The sequence below is a fragment of the Hyla sarda genome, chromosome 12, assembly GCF_029499605.1.
Source record: "Hyla sarda isolate aHylSar1 chromosome 12, aHylSar1.hap1, whole genome shotgun sequence".
Classification (NCBI taxonomy): domain Eukaryota; kingdom Metazoa; phylum Chordata; class Amphibia; order Anura; family Hylidae; genus Hyla; species Hyla sarda.
The window spans coordinates 8,391,012-8,406,182 of record NC_079200.1 but is presented as its reverse complement, the minus strand read 5'-3'; the positions used below and the strand labels follow the sequence as shown (position 1 = coordinate 8,406,182).

Sequence of the window (15,171 nt, the reverse complement as noted above, 5' to 3'; positions counted from 1 at the left end):
GAACCTGTTGTTGGTCCGGTATAAGGACAAGAGGGATGTCCTTATGCTCACCACAATTCATGGGAACGGCAGAACCCCTGTCCCTGTGCGAGGTACCGTGGGACCGTTCCTCAAGCCCGATTGTATTCTGGACTACAATCGGTATATGGGGGGAGTTGATCTTTCTGATCAAGTCCTCAAGCCATATAATGCCATGCGGAAAACACGTGAATGGTATAAAAAGGTTGCGGTCTACATGGTACAGGTTGCCATGTACAACTCTTTTATACTGTACCAGAATGCTGGCAACACAGGGACATTCCTCCAGTTCCAAGAGGAAGTTCTAAAGGCCCTCATCTATGGTGACCGCCAAGGAGCGGGTCAGAGCACCTCTGGAACTTTAGGTCCCCGGCCAACACTTTCCAGGTGTGATCCCCAACACTAGAAGGTCGGGACGAACCCAGAAGGAATGCAGATTGTGTCACAGGAAGAGGAGACGGAGGGACACCACCACTCAGTGTGACACTTCCCCCGATCATCCGGGCCTCTGCATAGGCTGCTTCAGGGAGTATCACACTTCCATGGAGTACTAAATTTTCCATCCTTTGCCCTAATTTTCATTCCCCAGAATTCGGCTCCAATGTACCAGTCCAGGGTACATTGACTTCCAAACTTTAAACCAAAACACCCCCCCAAAAAAAAAAACCTTTCCCAATACCCCAATATCTTTTTTCTTCTAAAAAATGGGTCATGGGACACAGTCAACAGCATTGGAGGTTTTTAGTTGCCTCAAATGCACAACGCTCTCTCTCCACCTGAGCGGGTTGCGCATTTGAGGTAACAGAATAGGGACGGCCCCACACATCCCCTTCCCAGAATGATGATTCAGAGTATAGGGTTTGGGGCGGGCATCATTTTTACTTTTGGCTGTACTCTGGGTCATCATTCTGGGAAAATAATTGGCATATCAGTTCTAAAATTGCAATTTTCTTCCCCCCCCCCCCCCCCCCCCATAGTACTCTTCATCCATTCCTGGAAAATAAATGAAGGGAACACCCGTCTGTTCCAAATCTCCACTTCAACCTATACACCTTCCTTAGGGGGTGTACTGTTTGTAATAGGTTCACATGTGGGTTTTCCTTTCTTGTATTTTCCTCTGAATGTATGTAACTGTTAGGTCCGTAACAAACATCCGCCTCAAATGTGAAGAGTTCTCGCTGAGCTCTGTCGTATTTCCAGGCGACAATTCGGAGTCACATGTTAGTTGTTCCCTCCATCCATTCCTGGAAAATAAATTTAGGAAACACCCGTGCGTTCAAAATGTCCTCTTTACCCCTATACCCATTCCTCAGGGTGGGTTCTTTCTGTAATGGTGTCACATGTGGGTGTTTCATTTTTGTATTTTCCTCGGAATGTATGTAACCGTCAGCTACTGATATGCCAAAGGTCACAAATACAAAGTGACCTCTATGACTTCTGAGCCTTGTTGTGCACCCGTCCAGCACGTTACCCCATATGTGGATGTATTTTTATAGTCAGGGGAAAAAGCCCTCCAAAATTTGTAACCCAATTCCTCATATTACCCCTTGTGAAAATGTTAAAAATGGGGTAACTCCAGCATTTTAGTGTAAAAAAATAAAAAATTTCAATTTATGGCCCACTTTTCAAAAAACCTGTGAGGTGTTATTTCCCACTGTACCCCTTGTTATGTTCATTGAGGGGTGTAGTTTCTAATGTGTTTTTTTTTTTTTTTGCTGTTGGGGGCTTTATAAATGCACATGACCCCCGACTTCAATTACAACAAAATTTTCACTCCTTCTATTCTGAGCATTGTAGTGCGTCCACAGAGCAATTTACATCCACATATGGGGTATTTTTTTTATCTCAGACAAAATTGTTCTACAAATTTTGGGGGCCTTTTGCCCTATTACCCAATGTGAAAATGAAACATTAGTCAATATAGTGCAAAAAAATCAAATTGTTCACTTTTACGTCCCACTGTTCAAAAAACCTGTGAGGTGTAAGTACTCACTGTAAACTATTACGTTCCCCGAGGGGTCTAGTTTCCAAAATAGTATGCCATGTGTTTTTATTTATTTTATTTATTTATTTTTTTGCTGTCCTGGCACCATAGGGGCTTCCTAAATGCAGCATGCCCCCAGAGCAAAATTTGCTTCCAAACAGCCAAAATGTGACTGCTCCTCTTCTGAGACCTGTAGTGCGCCAGCAGAGCACTTTTCAACCCCATATGGGGTGTTTTCTGAATCGGGAGAAATTGGACTTCAAATTTTGGGGGGTAATTTCTGCTTTAAACCCTTTGTAAAAATGTTAAATTTTTGGGAAACCAAGCAATTTTTTTTTTTTTTACATATGCAAAAGTCGTGAAACCCCTGTGGGGTATTAAGGTTCACTCTACCCCTTTTTACGTTCCCCAAGGGGTCTAGTTTCCAAAATGTTATGCCATGTATTTTTTTTTTTTTTTTTTTTTTTTGCTGTCCTGGCACCATAGGGGCTTCCTAAATGCAGCATGCCTCCAGAGCAAAATTTGCTTCAAAAAAGCCAAATGTGACTCCTTCTCTTCTGAGACCTGTAGTGCGCCAGCAGAGCACTTTTCACCCCCATATGGGGTGTTTTCTGAATCGGGAGAAATTGGGCTTCAGCCAAAGCCAAATGTGACTCCTTCTCTTCTGAGACCTGTAGTGCGCCAGTAGAGCACTTTTCATCCCCATATGGGTTGTTTTCTGAATCGGGAGAAATTGGGCTTCAGGTTTTGGGGGGTATTTTCTGCTTTAACCCTTTTTAAAAATGTAACCTTTTTGGGGAAACAAGCATTTTAGGTAAATTTTTATTTTTTTCATTTTTTTAAATTTTCAAAAGTCATGAAACACCTGTGGGGTATAAAGGCTTGTTACGTTCCTCAAGGGGTCTAGTTTCCAAAATGGTATGCCATGTGTTTTTTTTTTATTTTATTTTTTTATTTTTATTTTTTGCTGTTTTGGCGTCCTAAGGGCTTCCTAAAGGTGACATGCCCCCCAAAAACCATTTCAGAAAAATGTTCTCTCCAAAATCTCCTTGTCGCTCCTTCCCTTCTGAGCCCTCTACTGCGCCCGCCAAACAATTAACATAGACATATGAGGTATGTGCTTACTCGAGAGAAATTGGGCTACAAATATAAGTATAAATTTTCTCCTTTTACCTCTTTGCAAAAATTCAAAAATTGGGTCTACAAGAACATGCGAGTGTAAAAAATGGAGATTGTGAATTTTCTCCTTCACTTTGCTGCTATTCCTGTGAAACACCTAAAGGGTTAACACACTTACTGAATGTCATTTTGAATACTTTGGGGGGTGCAGTTTTTATAATGGGGTCATTTATGGGGTATTTCTAATATGAAGACCCTTCAAATCCACTTCAAAACTGAACTGGTCCCTGAAAAATATTGAGTTTGAAAATTTTGTGAAAAATTGGAAAATTGCTGCTGAACTTTGAAGCCCTCTGATGTCTTCCAAAAGTAAAAACTCATAAATTTTATGATGCAAACATAAAGTAGACATATTGTATATGTGAATCCAAAAAAAATATATATATTTGGAATATCCATTTCCCTTACAAGCAGAGAGCTTCAAAGTTAGAAAAATGCAAAATTTTCAATTTTTTTCATCAAATTTTGGGATTTTTCACCAAGAAAGGATGCAAGTTACCATAACAATTTACCACCATGTTAAAGTAGAATATGTCACGAAAAAACAATCTTGGAATCAGAATAAGTAAAAGCATCAGAGTTATTAATGTTTAAAGTGACAGTGGTCAGATGTGCAAAAAAATGCTCTGGTCCTTAAGGTGTAAAATGGCCTGGTCCTTCAGGGGTTAAAGGGGTACTCCAGTGGAAAACATTTTTCATATTAACTGGCTCCAGAAAGATGTGTAAATTACTTCTATTTAAAAAATCTTAATCCTTCCAGTACTTATCAGCTGCTGTATGCTCCACAGGAAGTTGTGCAGTTCTTTCCGGTCTGACCACAGTGCTCTCTGCTGACACCTCTGTCCATGTCAGGAACTGTCCAGAGCAGGAACAAATCCCCATAGCAAACCTTTCCTGCTCTGGACAGTTCCTGACATGGACAGAGGTGTCAGCAGAGAGCACTGTGGTCAGACCGGAAAGAACTACACAACTTCCTGTGGAGCATACAGCAGCTAAGTACTTGAAAGGTTAAAGGGGTATTTCGGCCATAGGCATCTTATCCACTTTTCAAAGGATGGGGGACAAGATGTCAGATCACGGGGCTGCCATGTGGCCTTCCCCCTGTGATGGCCTCACAAGTCTCCAGTCCAGGCGTCACGTCTCCAGTCCCAGAAACACAGAAGTTTCCGAGACTGGAGCAGCAGCCCGGGACACAGAATGCCGGGTGCTGCACAGAGATTGCGGGGGGGTCCCAGCTGCGGACCGCCCGCGATCAGACATCCTATACCCTATCCCAGTGGTCCCCAAACTGTGGCCCTCCAGATGTTTCAAAACTACAACTCCCAGCATGCCTGGACAGCCAACGGCTGTCCAGGCATGCCGGGATTTGTAGTTTTGAAACATCTGGAGGGCCACAGTTTGGTGACCACTGCCCTATCCTTTGGATTAGCTGATTTGAAAACAAAAAAAATTCCACCAGAGTGCCCCTTTAAACCATACTTCTAAACGTGTTCCTGGCAGCAGGTTTTTTTGCTTTCCTTTCACAGAAAAATCCACAGCATGTGGAGATTTGGGGTTCGTTCACACATGCATATTTTCTGCTGCAGGTTTTGCTGCCCATTCACTTTAGTGGGTAGCAAGATCGGCTACAGCAGAAAATAGGCACATGTGAACGCACCCTAAGGGTACCTTCTCGCGGGCAGATTTTTCTGTATATTTGGGCCTCATTCACACAAGTGAATTTCCTTTTCAAACTCACAGCTTGTTTTCGTGCTGCGAGTTTGAACGGCAGCGGAGGTCTTCATGGCCTGCAGATTTTCAGCAAAGGATTTACGCTGTTGAAAATCCACTGCAGACCATATTGACTTCAATAGGTTGTTCACTGGAGATTCCGCTGCCGGAAATTTCCCGGTGGAGAGCCCAATCTCTTTCAAACGTGCCACGGGAAACACGCAGCGATTTTGAAGGAAAATCCACTCGTGTGATGGAGCCATTTTTTTGTGTATTTTGCTGCTTATTTTCTACAGCTTTTTTTTTTTTTTCTGCTGCTTATTTTTTGCTGCTAATTCAATAATAAAATAAGCAGCAGAAAATAAAGAGAAGCGTGTCAGCAGCAGAAAATAAGCAGCAAAATCTGCCTGCGTAAATGTACCTTAAAGGGGTACTCCCGTGGAAAACTTTAATTTTTTTAAAAACATTTTTTATCAACTGGTGCCAGAAAGTTACAGATTTGTAAATTACTTCTATTCTTAATCCTTCCAGTACTTTTTAGGGGCTGTACACACACTTTGGATTTCTCTTCTGTCACGGGCACAGTGTTCTCTGCTGACACCTCTGTCCATTTTAGGAACTGTCCAGAGTAGCAGAAAATCCCCATAGCAAACATATGCTGCTCTGGACAGTTCCTAAAATGGACAGCAGAGGTCAGCAGAGAGCACTGTGCTCGTGACAGAAGAGAAATCCAAAAAGAAAAGCATTTCCTCGGTAGTATACAGCCCCTAAAAAGTACTGAAAGGATTAAGTTTTTTTTTTTTTTTTTTTTTTAATAGAAGTAATTTACGAATCTGTTTAACTTTCTGACTCTGACACCAGTTGATTCCCATGGCTGTACCCCTTTAAAGGGGTAATCCGCTGCTTAGCGTTTGGAGCCGGGAGCTCGTGACGTCATGTCCCACCCTGCCCCCTCAATGCAAGTCTATGGGAGGGGGCGTGACAGCCATCACCCCCCCACCCTCCCATACACTTGCATTGCGGGGGCTGGGCTATGATGTCACGAGCTCCCGGTGCCAGCTCCAGTGTTGGAACAGTTTGTTCCAAACGCTGAGCAGTGGAGTACCCCTTTAAGGGTTGTAGTTTTGCAGCATCTGGAGGGCCATAGTTTGGCGACCACTGAAGATACTACTCAGTGTAGTTTATTTTTTACATTTTTTTTTTACATTATTTATTCTGACCTACATGTTTACTAGTAGTATCTATATACAGTGACCCCCCCCCCCCCTGACCTACGATGGCCCCGACATACGATAATTTCAACATACGATGGCCTCTCAGAGGCAGCATCAACATACGATGCTTTTGTATGTCGGGGCCATCGCATAAACGGCTATCCTCCAGCGCAGACTGCTTCAGCTGCCACCGGATAGCCGTTTACGGTGCCCCATGTGGTCCGGTGACGATCACTTACCTGTCCTCGGGGCTCCGGCGCGTCCTCTTCGGGATCCCCTGCATCATCGGCGCTCTCCATCGTCGCTGCTCACGCCGTCCCGTCATCCAATAGGAGCAGCGTGCGTAGCGACGTGATGGCGGCGATGGAGAGTGAGGATGCCGGGGAAGCAGTGGCCTTGCCGGAGCGTCGGGGACAGTGATGGAAGGCGACATCCAGGGCAGCGATGACAGTCTGGAGCGGCGGGGACAGGTGAGTATAACCTCCAATACCAGTGGTCTTCAACCTGCAGACCTCCAGATGTTGCAAAACTACAACTCCCAGCATGCCCGGACAGCCGTTGGCTGTCCGGGCATGCTGGGTGTTGTAGTTTTGCAACATCTGGAGGTCCACAGGTTGTAGACCACTGTCCTATACTTTACATTGCACGGATCCCTCAACATACGATGGTTTCAACAAACGATGGCCCATTTGGATCGGATCACCATCGTATGTTGAGGGACCACTGTACTAGTTACTTGAATGCAGCCTGTCCCGGGATCAGTTCTGCACAGGGGACGGTTTAGGGTGGGTCACTTACAGGGTGTATTTATCGGCCCTATAATGTCTGGATGATAATGATAATAGAGTGTGGCTCCGATATCGGTGTATGATGGCCACCATAGTGAGTAGTCATGTGACTCGTGAGGCCGCAGTCCGGTAAAGATCTGGAGCAGTAGTTGCACTTTGCAAAGCGTCTCGTTGGTGATGAGCCACTTGAATAGGGTCCAGGTTTTGTCATGTTGACTCAATGGGGTTGTACAGGAGAGCCCGGCCAATATACGCCGGAGGAGGGTACACAGGGGACTGTCAGGGAGTTTCCAGGATAGTTCTTCTTTTAATATTTTGCCTTTATTTTTTTGTACAATAGAAAGTACACAGTAGGTGGCGGGATAGTTAACAGGACACGTGAAGACAATGAAAGTTAAAACCCAGCATCATAAAGGAGAAAGTGGTAGAACAAGATGGACGCTGCACCTAAGGGCATACGAAATGTCCCTGTACTTCAGAGTTACAGTCCCAAGTCCGGGGGACTTGTAGATGTTTTATATATATATATATCTTAGGTACACTTTAACATCCTGACAAGTATATATGTCATTTCAGGATAAAGCTGCTCTGTGTGTGTCCTAAAAGAGCAGCATATTTCATTATATAACGTGTATATAGGATTTTTTAGCATATTTCTGCTCTGCAGGCTTTATCTATAATTATCTTTGCGCACACAGAGAGGAGGAGATCCTGCACTTCTTTTATGTTTCTATACACTGTACACAGAGGTGGAGATTAGAGATGAGCGAATTTACAATAAATTCGATTCGTCACGAACTTCTCGGCTCGGCAGTTGATGTCTTTTCCTGCATAAATTAGTTCAGCTTTCCGGTGCTCCGGTGGGCTGGAAAAGGTGGATACAGTCCTAGGAAAGAGTCTCCTAGGACTGTATCCACCTTTTCCAGCCCACGGGAGCACCTGAAAGCTGAACTAATTTATGCAGGATAAGTCATCAACTGCCGAGCCGAGAAGTTCAGGACAAATCGAATTTACTGTAAATTCGCTCCTCTAGTGGAGATCCTGCACTTCTATATCTCTGTACACAGAGGAGGAGATCCTGCACTTCTATATCTCTATACACTGTACACACAGAGGAGGACATCCTGCACTTCTATATCTCTATACACTGTACACAGAGGAGGAGATCCTGCACTTCTATATCTCTATACACTGTACACAGAGGAGGAGATCCTGCACTTCTGTATCTCTATACACTGTACATAGAGGAGGAGATCCTGCACTTCTATATCTCTATACACTGTACACAGAGGAGGAGATCCTGCACTTCTGTATCTCTATACACTGTACACAGAGGAGGAGATCCTGCACTTCTGTATCTCTATACACTGTACACAGAGGAGGAGATCCTGCACTTCTGTATCTGTATACACTGTACACAGAGGAGGAGATCCTGCACTTCTGTATCTCTATACACTGTACACAGAGGAGGAGATCCTGCACTTCTATATCTCTATACACTGTACACACAGAGGAGGAGATCCTGCACTTTTATATCTCTATACACTGTACATAGAGGAGGAGATCCTGCACTTCTATATCTCTATACACTGTACACAGAGGAGATCCTGCACTTCTATATCTCTATACACTGTACACAGAGGAGATCCTGTACTTCTATATCTCTATACACTGTACACAGAGGAGATCCTGTACTTCTATATCTCTATACACTGTACACAGAGGAGGAGATCCTGTACTTCTATATCTCTATACACTGTACATACAGAGGAAGAGATCCTGCACTTCTATATACTGTACACAGAGGAGGAGATCCTGTACTTCTATATCTCTATACACTGTACATACAGAGGAAGAGATCCTGCACTTCTATATCTCTATACACTGTACACACAGAGGAGGAGATCCTGCACTTCTATATCTCTATACACTGTACACACAGAGGAGATCCTGCACTTCTATATACTGTACACAGAGGAGGAGATCCTGTACTTCTATATCTCTATACACAGTCCAAAGTGCATTGGCAGCATGGAAGACACGATAAAGCAGTAGTGAGCAGTCTAAACGGTGTGTGACTTGGGGTGAGATCTCTCACTTGTGTTGCCTGTACTATCTCTGTCTCTTGGCAACCTGCACTATTTACAGGTACTTCCCCCTCCCTCTTCCCTCCTCCATATACTTGTATTGCTGGTAATATGATCCCTGTTTGATGTACAAAACTAACTGAGAAGACACAGGGCAAAAATAAGCTGATTTCAAAGTGGGATACAGTCTCACAGGAGAGGGAAGAAGCTTGATAACAGGAGAAAGAAGCATTTTTCCCTGATAAGATATATTACAATGTTACTTATATTCACTTGTTCTATTGATCTATGCCAAACGTGTTCAAATGTCAAGTGGCTATTTAAGCTAAGGACTGCATAATGTCAGGTGCTAGAGCAAAACAATGTCAAAAGGATTGCCCAACCAGGATGCCTCGAACTGTTGCAAAACTACAATTCCCGCTATGCCCAGATAGACAAAACCTGTCCGTGCATGTTAGGAGTTGTAGTTTTGCTACAGCTGGAGACACACTGGTCGGGAAACACTGCTATATGCACTTTCTTATTCATAGTGCTTATTTTAGAGAAATATTTCCAGGAGGTGAAAGTGATTTGGCCTATAATTATAATTGAGGATTTGTTTTTTCTTGTGAAGATTTTAACTCTTTAGACTGTGTTCACATCTTCGGTAAAATTGAAAAAATTTTTGCAGTGATTTGCGCATTTGCAGCGAAATGGGTCCGTTTTACTTCAATTTAAGGAAAAAAATGCAGTGTGTAAAGAAAAAAAAAGTATAACCTATTCTGATCTTGTAAAAATAGCAGCAGCAGTATACAGATGTCGTAGAGGAAGGGCATGTGAGCTCAAGTCCTTATTTTAAATGGCGCTCAGAGCTGATGTCACCCCGGCCTAACCTGCTAAGTCTTTGGCGCTGCATTGTCCAGTTCCATGATGCGGGGGGGGGGGCGGTTCTACCTCCTCTGCCCGGCTTTTTTTCCGTCTGTACTATTGGCAGGTCTTCTGTCGCTCGCCGTATCGGTTCACTGCCTTTTATGTAATGTTTGCGGTTTCCAGCCATGCAGCGCGCTGAATCTTGGCAGCCGTATAATCGCGTGTTATTCACCGCTGTGAGGTACAAAACAGAGATTTAAGAATTCTGTAAAATGCACAAAAAAGAAAAAGCGACTGTGACAAGTTATAATACAATATATCATCTTATTTTATTCATTTATTTTATAGCTCTTATTGTGCATCTGTTGGTTTTTAGAGTTCTGTTCTCCTGTACTATATATGCTGCAGATTTAAAGGGGTACTCCGGTGGGAACAGAAAAGCAAAGTCAAATCTACTGGTACCAGAAATGGATACAGATTTGTAAATTACTTCTATTAAAAAAATCTTAATCCTTCCAATAGTTATTAGCTTCTGAAGTATTCTGTCTCTACTGCTCAATGATGATGTGACGTCCCGGGAGCTGTGCATGATGGGAAAATATCCCTTGCATGATGGGAGAATATCCCCATAGGAGCTGGACAGTCATCAGAAAGCAGTTAGACAGAAAACAGCAACTCAACTTCAGAAGCTAATAACTATTGGAAGGATTAAGATTTTTTTAATTTACAAATTTACAAATCTGTTTAACTTTCCGGAGCCAGTTGATATATATAAAAAAAAAGTTTTTGCCTGGAATACCCCTTTAATCCTTCCAGTACTTATCACCTACTGTATACTACCGAGGAAGATGTGTAGTTCTTTCCAGTGCTCTCTGCTGCCACCTCTGTCCAGGTCAGGAACTGTAGGGAGCAGGAACATATCCCCATAGCAAACCTCTACTGCTCGGGACAGTTCCTGTTATGGACAGAGGTGTCAGCAGAGAGCACTGTGGTCAGACTGGAAAGAACTACACAACTTCCTGTGGAGCATACAAGAGTACACCTTTAATCGCTGATTTGGAAGCAGAACATTTGAATGACATATGTGTAAACCTACTCGTTGACTATATTTTTCCCCGCTTTGTACACCCCTTATGTGCCTGAGCCAAGAGCTGCCCCCTTACAGATACTACATACATTACATAGATGACGTTCACTTGACAAGCTGGTTGTCCTGGGCCGGAGAATAGAGACCGCCTAAGGCCCCTTTCGCACTGCTGGTATGCTCTGGCAAATTCCGTCATCAAAATCCCTTTTATTTTTTTTTTTGCAGTTTGCCGGCTGTAATTTTGCCGCAGCATACCCGATGGACCCCATTGTATTCTATAGCCGCTGCTATTTTCGGAGAAAAAAGACAGGAAAAAAAGACTGTGCAAGCACTATATTTTATTTTATTTTTCTCCAGCTTTTCTCGATCCTAAAATAACAGGCTTCTTACCTTACAAGCTTCTTATGGCAGTAGATCTTCCCTTGACCGGTTGATCAACAGGTACTAGAGAATTGTTTTACAACCAGCGTGCCTCCAGCTGTTGCAAAACTACAATTCCCATCATGCCCGGACCGCCAAAGGCGGTCCGGGCATGATGGGAGTTGTAGTTTTGCAACAGCTGGAGGCACACTAGTTGGGAAAACAATACTCCAGAGGGTCTGCACTGGCCCTAAAAGGTAAATCAAGGCTGCTCACTCATCTCGGCAGCAGTTTTAGTTCTTTAATGTAACATCTTCCTTGTTTTGGAGTTTTTTTGCATTGTTCTTGGTGCTCATCACGTCTTCCTTGGTGCTCATCACGTGTTTAGTAGAACGGAAAAAAGGCCGTATTCACATATGCGTCTAAGGCTCTGTTCGGGGCCAAAAAAACGGAGGCTGGTGGTCTGTTGCACAATGGACACAATCCGATACCATTGACTTTTAAGGGCTCACTCTGGTTTCCGTCGGGAGTCCCTTTATTCGGCAGAATCTGACCAGCCTGCCCTAGTGTATACAGCCGGGCACTCCCGGCCGGGCCTGGTGTGTGCTGCGGGGCACTCCCGGCCGGGCCTGGTGTGTGCCGCGGGGCACTCCAAGTCAACTCTCCTCAATGGAGACGTGGCCGTATATCATGGGATGTAGTTCTGAAGGTTTTCTGCCTTAAATGTCTGACGTGCGACAAAACATGTGTTTTTCAGCTTGATGTCAGGAGATTTTCTTACGGACCTGTTCATATATCATCAGGTTATTTTTTTCCATGTTTACTTAAAGGAAATCTGTCACCCAGTTCACCCGCACTAAACCCAATACACTGAGTTATAGTGCGGGAGACCAGGAGTCCATACAGGGGTCACTTACTTTTTTTTGTCCACTGGCCGCCAAGTTCTGCTCTTTGGTCCAAGGATGGCGCTTTCAAGATGGCGTCCCCGCCGGCCGTCTGCCTCCCGCACTGATGTTTCTAAAGACAGAGCGCTGCGCTCAGGGGTCATGTGACTCCGTGTCACTAGGACGTGAAGTTGAAGATAAGTATTCAAACAACGGGAGGGGGGGGGGGGCTTACAAACTTCAGGTCGTGAGGCAGACATCCGGCGGGGGCCCCACCTTGAAAGCGCCATCCTTGGACCAAAGAACAGAACTTTACTGGGGCAGAACTCGGCGACCAGTGGATGGAAAAAAGTAAGTGACCCCTGTATGGACTCCTGGTCTCCCGCACTATAACTCAGTGTATTAGGTTTAGTGCGGGTGAACTGGGTGAGCGTCTTCCTTTAAGGTTATTCCATATAGTGGCAGCTTCTTCTATATTGTTAAACAATTGATCTCTAAAAGTGAATAAATGTAAATCTCAAAGGAACATTACAGATAATACTGACATATGAGACATAATATAGGGTATCTGTTCTCTTTATGCCTCCATTGTCATCTGTAATGGAGGCTGAAATTCAAATGTGAACAAAAGCCTAACCTGGACGGTTTCTTTAAAGTGGTACTCCGCCCCTAGACATCTCATCCCCTATCCAAAGGCGGGACCCCCGCGATCTCTGCTGCTGCGGCACCCCAGACATCCGGTGCACGGAGCGAACTTTGCTCCACGCCGATTGACTGGCAATGCGGGGCGGAGGCTTGTGACGTCATGGTCACGCCCCCTCCCATAGACTTGCATTGAGGGGGCGTGGCCATGACGTCGCACTGCGCCGCACCTGGCGCTCTAAACAAACGCCAGGTGCAGCAGGGAGATCGCGGGGGTCCCCAGCGATTTGACATCTTATCCCCTATCCTTTGGATAGGGAATAAGATGTCTAGAGGCGGAGTACCCCTTTAAATATCTTACAAGATTTATCTGCTTATTTTTAAATCGTTTTTTTATTTCTCCTTTTTAGGGCCGGACGTGCCTTCTGGACGGTCAGCCATCTGACAGACGCTTTCACCTCCCGTGCCTTCGTCACCACCTCTACTCTTCTGTAACCCTTTTGTGACATCCCTGGAAATGGCCGGTCGAGGCGGTAACGCACGACCAAACGGGCCGGCTGCCGGCAATAAAATCTGCCAGTTTAAGCTGGTTTTACTAGGGGAGTCTGCGGTTGGGAAGTCTAGTCTTGTCCTTCGTTTTGTCAAGGGCCAATTTCATGAATACCAAGAGAGCACGATTGGAGGTTAGTTAATCTGTAACCCTGTCGTGTCTTACAAGTTGTAATAATAATAACAGCCGCTGTACCATAATGGTGTCCTACATAATAGTGTCCTACATAATAGTGTCCTACATAATAGTGTCCTACATAATAGTGCCGGAGTGTGCTGAGACGGCTATCAACAATGTCGGCTTCTTCATTTAAAGGAACGTAGATATCCTTGTTGCAAATACTTTTTAGGCTCTGTTCACACTTTTTACAAATTTTCTATTTTGACTTGAATAGAAAGGAGATCCCATGGCCACCTCTCCTGTAGAAGCCAATACAGAGCTAGTTGCACTGCTTGCTTCTTTCTGGAAAGCCTTAAAGGGGTACTCCGGCCCTAAGGTTCTTATCCCCTTTCCAAAGGGGCCGGAGTATCGACCACGGGGCCGGAGTATCGACCACGGGGCCGGAGTATCACAATGTCACGACTCCGCCCCCGTGTGACATCACCTCCCGCCCCAGCTATGCAAGTCTATGTGAGGGGGCGTAACGGCCATCCTCCCATAGACTTGCATAGCGGGGGCGGGGCATGACTTCACACGGGGGCGGAGTCGTGACATCACTATACTCTGGCCCCATGGTCGGCACCCGGACATTTGTGAGCTGGCAGCGCAGCGTGCAGCTCAAAGAGGTGGGTGCCGAATGCAAGATTGCAGGGATCCCCAGAGGCGGAACCCCCGTGGTCAGACATCTTATCCCCTATCCTTTGGATAGGGGATAAGATGTCTTTGGGCCGGAGTACCCCTTTAAATAGTAACTGTCATGTTACAAAGAAAAATCAATGCTTCTAAATATTACTTACTAGGTCATGCAGATGCTTTACATGTCTGTTTTCTGTGTCTATCTTCTGTAGCTCACAAATCCCTCTGTTCTGCTGCTCACTCATTCTGACATCCGCTGCACAGGAAGCACTGAGCCCACCCTCACTTACTATGCATTCACTTCCTCCCTGAGTCTGCTGTGCTGTGCTGGTCTTTTCCTCCAATCACTGCAGGCTGTTCTATAACCCCCTCTTCTCTGTTTTCATGCTGCAGTCTGATAGGACAGGAGTGAGCACAGAGGAGTGTCGGTCCCGCCCTCACTTCCTGGACTTTGTCCCTGCCTGTACTTCAGCTGGGACAAAGATGCTGCTGCAGTCGGACAGGATAATGTTCCTGTTTTCTGTAAAAAGGAGATAACATTTTCTTATGAAGAATATTAAAAAGGTTAAATGGGCACTGTCACCAAACTTTTTTTTTTTTGATATGTTGTACTTATGTACTACAACATATCTCTAATATAAATCTATAAAAATAGTTTATTTTAATGTTGAAAACCGGCCTCTAGGGGTCTCCCTCCTAGTGGCCGGCTGCAGGCTGGCGTGACGTCACGCCTGAATTCGGACCGATGCCGGCCGGGCATCGGTCCTAATTCATTTTGCCTGCGCTCGCTTCCTGCCTGTCAATCAGACAGGGGGAGTGAGCGCTGAGAGTGCATTGGCTCCCTGGCTTCACACGCTGGCCCCGCCTCCCGGCTTCTACACGCTGCCGCTGCTACTCTGCACTCGGGTATGGCTTGGGGAACTTTTTATTTCAAGGGGGTGGGGGAATGGGGGGTAGTGCTGCGTCATGCAGCAACTATTGATTTCAACAGGGGGGGAGGGGGGTAGCGGGATTTGGGGTAGCA

At 45.0% G+C, this 15,171-nt stretch overlaps 1 protein-coding gene across 1 annotated transcript in view; it reads left to right on the top strand.

The window, feature by feature from the left end:
* RAB5C (RAB5C, member RAS oncogene family) overlaps nucleotides 1-15,171 on the top strand; it is a 36,423-nt gene that overhangs the window by 13,081 nt on the left and 8,171 nt on the right. The window contains exon 2 of the mRNA XM_056549170.1: nucleotides 13,213-13,485. Coding sequence (XP_056405145.1) covers nucleotides 13,320-13,485 — 166 coding nt within the window. The 5' untranslated portion in view covers nucleotides 13,213-13,319. The remainder of the gene's footprint in view (nucleotides 1-13,212; nucleotides 13,486-15,171) is intronic.